General features: G+C 37.6%; 1 protein-coding gene across 1 annotated transcript; it reads right to left on the bottom strand.

Annotated features, from left to right (window-relative positions):
- Window positions 1-266: 266 nt before the first annotated feature.
- LOC135232527 (olfactory receptor 4F21-like) lies at window positions 267-3,803 on the bottom strand. Its single transcript, XM_064291907.1, has one exon. It carries the CDS (start codon window positions 3,611-3,613, stop codon window positions 2,678-2,680), a length of 936 nt encoding a protein of 311 aa, XP_064147977.1. The 5' UTR covers window positions 3,614-3,803; the 3' UTR covers window positions 267-2,677.
- Window positions 3,804-4,377: the final 574 nt, after the last annotated feature.

The raw sequence follows: 4,377 nt of genomic DNA, 5'->3' as shown, positions 1-4,377 counted from the left end.
AAATGTTTAGAGGATTTCTCTTGTGGAACCATTTAGGTCTTTATTTTTTTTTCTTTTGAGAGTCGGACATGTCCGTTAGGTTTCAGGTAGGAGACAGAAACCACACAATGCATTTGAACAATGAGAATTTAGTATAAAGAATCATTAACTAGGTACAAAGGGTTTAAATGATTATCTGAAAGGGCAAACAATAATCTCTTCCCAGTCCACCTAGTTCTTGTACATTGGACACATGAATGAAGACGATATTGTAGTAGAAAGGAAGACTATGCGTGAGATCTACATAATGAGATTCTTCTAGAATGGGCTTTTCTATCTACTGTCCTTGTAGAATGTTTGAACTGTCAACAGCACAAGTGGACCCTTGAAATGATACCATTTTTTGAGGACTGACATAATTACTTAAGCATAGTTACTTACATTGAATCCTTCTAAATTGGAATAGATAGGGATTTGCTCTTCTGGAATTCATACATATATTCTGAGAATGGTTTCTCTTCCCTTCTTTAAGTACTTTGGCTGGCACCACTATCCAAGGGCTCATAAACTGACTACAACATGAAATCCTGCATAATATTTCCTTGGGCAAAGGGAATCCACTTTATAGCAAAGAAAGTGCACAAAAGCACACATACCTATGAAGCCTGCTGATGTTACCATATATGGCAACAACTGGGAGCTGTCAATCTGATAGAAAACTGGATAGCTTTTTTTAAAGTTGCAGCTGAGGCCCTATCTTCAAGAAGACACGCTGCCGAATTGGGGGTCTGTGCTTCAAGGTATATACTTCGAATGAGTGGCCTTTACATGGGACTCCCATATATGGCGTCCCTGGGTGGCATCACAAATGGTTAAGTGCTTGACTACTAGCTGAAATGTCGGCAATTGAACTCACCCAGAGGCTACTCAGAACACAGGCCTGGAGATATGCTTCTTTTGAAAGGTGACAGACTTGAAAACCCTATGGCGCAGTTTTATCCTATACACATGGGGTCACCATGAATTGAAATCTACTTGATGGCAACTAATGGCAACGTCTCCTATAGATAAAATACGTGGGTCTGGAAGTTAAGGAATAAAAATAACATACCTCTCACTGTGAATCAAAGTGACCTTCTGAGATTTTTTTTTTTTATGTTCCTCAAACTTCAGGTTCTACTGGAGTGGCAAGAATGCTTCTTGTGGGTGATTAGTATGAGTTCCAATAAACCTAAAATTTTTCTTTCCCATCATTTGGGTTCCTCATGTTGAAAGACCATCAGGCAGAAGAAAAGTTACCTTATTATTATCCCTCTTTACCATGAAGAAACAGGATTATTGTTTCATAATGGATGATGTAGTGAAGAGTTATCTAAAACTAGGCACCCACTGAGGCTCTGCTTAGTGGTTCCATGATTGATGACAACTATAAAAGGGCAATCGTGGCAACAATAGACTGGCAATAGCATTTTAGTCAGGGACTCTTCCTGCTCATAGTTAAACTGTATCTCCTCACTGGCAAGGATTCTAGACCAGAACTACTGACAGAGGATGAGGGGAATTTAGAATGGGTAGTAGAGGAGGAAGACATGATGAATATCAGTTAGGAGCAACAGTGCTGTTGTAGCTTGTCCTACCACCTTCTGTTCTAAATCTTTCTTTTATGAAATAATGAACAGTCACTGCTTTAAGGAACCTGTGACAGGATAAAGTGAAATTATATGGGGTCTAAATGACTTTAAAAGTAGAATATACCTCAGCATTTATTACTTCCAAATAAGGAGATGCTTCTCTACTGCCAGCACCTAAAAGTCTACCTGATAACTTGTCTCTTGCTTCCTAATTTTACAGAATTCTACTCTCTACTTCTCTACTGCCAGCACCTAAAAGTCTACCTGATAACTTGTCTCTTGCTTCCTAATTTTACAGAATTCTACTCTCTACTTCTCTACTGCCACCACCTAAAAGTCTACCTGATAACTTGTTTCTTGCTTCCTAATTGTACAGGGTTCTTTTTGGGACAGGCTTGACATGCCAAGGAGTAAATTTGCCATCTAAAAATGAAGAAATACTCCAGCTTCCTTGTCCTTCAATTGGGACAATTTTAAATCACAATCTATAGAGTCTCATAGAAGATCACAGTGAGCTTGCATCTCAGTTATATGTATCAACATAAGCATCCTTCCTTTGTCTCTCTCACTTCCCCACTCCCTTACTGAAGCTTTCCAAAGTCAGTTTCCAAATAAAGTACCTGCAATAAAATTTTGTCCTTGGGTCTTCTTCTGAGAGAACTTAACCTGAGTAATTAAGTAAATCTACTAGGTCTACATCTATAACTATTCAATGTGATGATTCATGACATTCACCAAAGCAAGTTTGTAGTATATTTGAAGACCTTATGGGAAGCAGAAGGGATGCCATTATATCCTTTCTTACTGTCAAAATAACCACAATTTTAATCATAATGTCTTATTTAGGAGACACTGCTGTTGTCTGCTAAAATAACCCTTATCATGATGGATTCATATTCGCACAGTGGTAAAGGTAATGAGTAAATGCTCTACAGAAGTAGTAGAAATGAGTTTAAGGAAATAGATGATACATTCAGTTATGGCCATGTTAGATGTGGGATGTTTAAGTGGAGATGTCTTAACGGGCAGGTGGATGTATAGTTTCAGAGCTTCAAAGAATGATGTGGTCAGCAAAAGCTGAGATAATATTGCTGTTTGTACAATCTTTTTATTGCTTTCTTCATGTCTTTGTTTCTTAATGTATAGATGGCAGGATTCAAGATAGGGGTGATAGCGAAGTCAACAATGAACAGATATTTATCAAGTGATGATGTGGGGAAAGGCCACACATAGAGAAATATGCATGGAGTGAAAAAAAGAACAACCACAGTGATGTGAGCTGACAATGTGACAAAAACCTTGGATAAATCACCTGAGGAACGTTTCCAGACAGAGACCAAAATGAAGGCATAGGAAAGGATTAGCAGGAAGAAGGTGCCCAAGCTCAGGAACCCACTGTTGGCAGTATTAACAAACTCAAATTTGTACCCATCTGTGCATGCAAGTTTTATGATCCTGGGAAAGTCACAATAAAAGCTGTCTATTTTATTAGGGCCACAAAAGGGCAAGTTAATAACAAACGAAAACTGAGACATAGCATGGATAACTCCAGTTACCCAGCCAATGACTACAATTGAAACACATACATTAGGGCTCATGATGGTCAAGTAGTGAAGAGGTTTACATATCGCTGTGTATCTGTCAAACGCCATGGCTATGAGTAACAACAACTCTGTTCCTCCTAAAATGTGGATGAAGCATGTCTGTGTCATACAGCCTTGAAAAGAAATTACTTTGTATTCATTTAAAAGGTCTGTGATCATCTTGGGGACTGTGGTAGAGGAAAGTCCCATATCAATGAGGGACAGGTTGGCCAGCAGGAAGTACATAGGGGAATGTAAGTGAGAATTAAGAATCACCAAAAACAAAATGAAAAGGTGTCCCAGGATGATCCCTAAATAGAGAAAGGAAAATATCAATGTGAGAAAAACTTTAGTTTCCCAAGAACTGGAGAGTCCCAGCAACACAAACTCAGAAATCACAGAGTCATTTAGTCTACCCATTGACTGGGACAGAAGAGCTGATTTTCAAATGAGCTGTAGATAGAAAACGAGGAAGTGTCAGAATCAGTGGCACTAAAAGCTGATTTTCTATTTATTCTACTAATTTGTTTTATGAGTTACATATACTGGAATTATAAATCATTAAATTGGAAAGAAGAAAAATAAAGAAAATGGAAGGATCACGGTCATGAGGAGATTGACTGCATAAATTGAGAAATAATATTTTGAATATTTTAGATGGAGGCAAATGGGATTACTTACCTTCTTTCTCTGTTATTAGACCTTTTGTTTTTGCTCCTCAAAGGTTTCTAGACATTTTCTCTGATAATTTACCTAAGTGTTCTCCTACCTGTGTAACCTCAGGCATTTTCTGTCACCTGGACATTAACACTTTCACACTAACTTGCAAATTCTCTTTAGCTGAGTTTTCTACTTCCCTGGGGGAAATAAAGATCATCATGTTAAAACTGATTAATCTTTTTTTTTTTTTTAAGTTTACAATGGAAGTCAATTGCACAAATTCGGATTATTCATAACGTATTGCTCATAACATATCATTATCATTGGTGTGCTCATGGACCCGTACATCCAATAGATATTGTATACAAGAGATCAAATGCCTGTTAATAAGTATAAAAAGGTTATATAAATAAACACAATAGTAGTAAAAACCAAAAACCAAACCCATTGCTATAGAGTCGATTCTGACTCATAGCAACCTTGTAGAACAGAGTAGAACTGCCACATAGAGTTTCTAAGGAGCA

This window comes from Loxodonta africana, chromosome 10 (genome assembly GCF_030014295.1).
Source record: "Loxodonta africana isolate mLoxAfr1 chromosome 10, mLoxAfr1.hap2, whole genome shotgun sequence".
NCBI lineage: Eukaryota > Metazoa > Chordata > Mammalia > Proboscidea > Elephantidae > Loxodonta > Loxodonta africana.
Note: the sequence above shows the minus strand (reverse complement) of the source record. Positions and strands in the feature narration are given on the sequence as shown.

Coding starts and splice junctions, on each gene's coding strand:
- LOC135232527 (XM_064291907.1), bottom strand. CDS start 3,613: ATGGGTAGACTAAATGACTCTGTGATTTCTGAGTTTGTGTTGCTGGGA.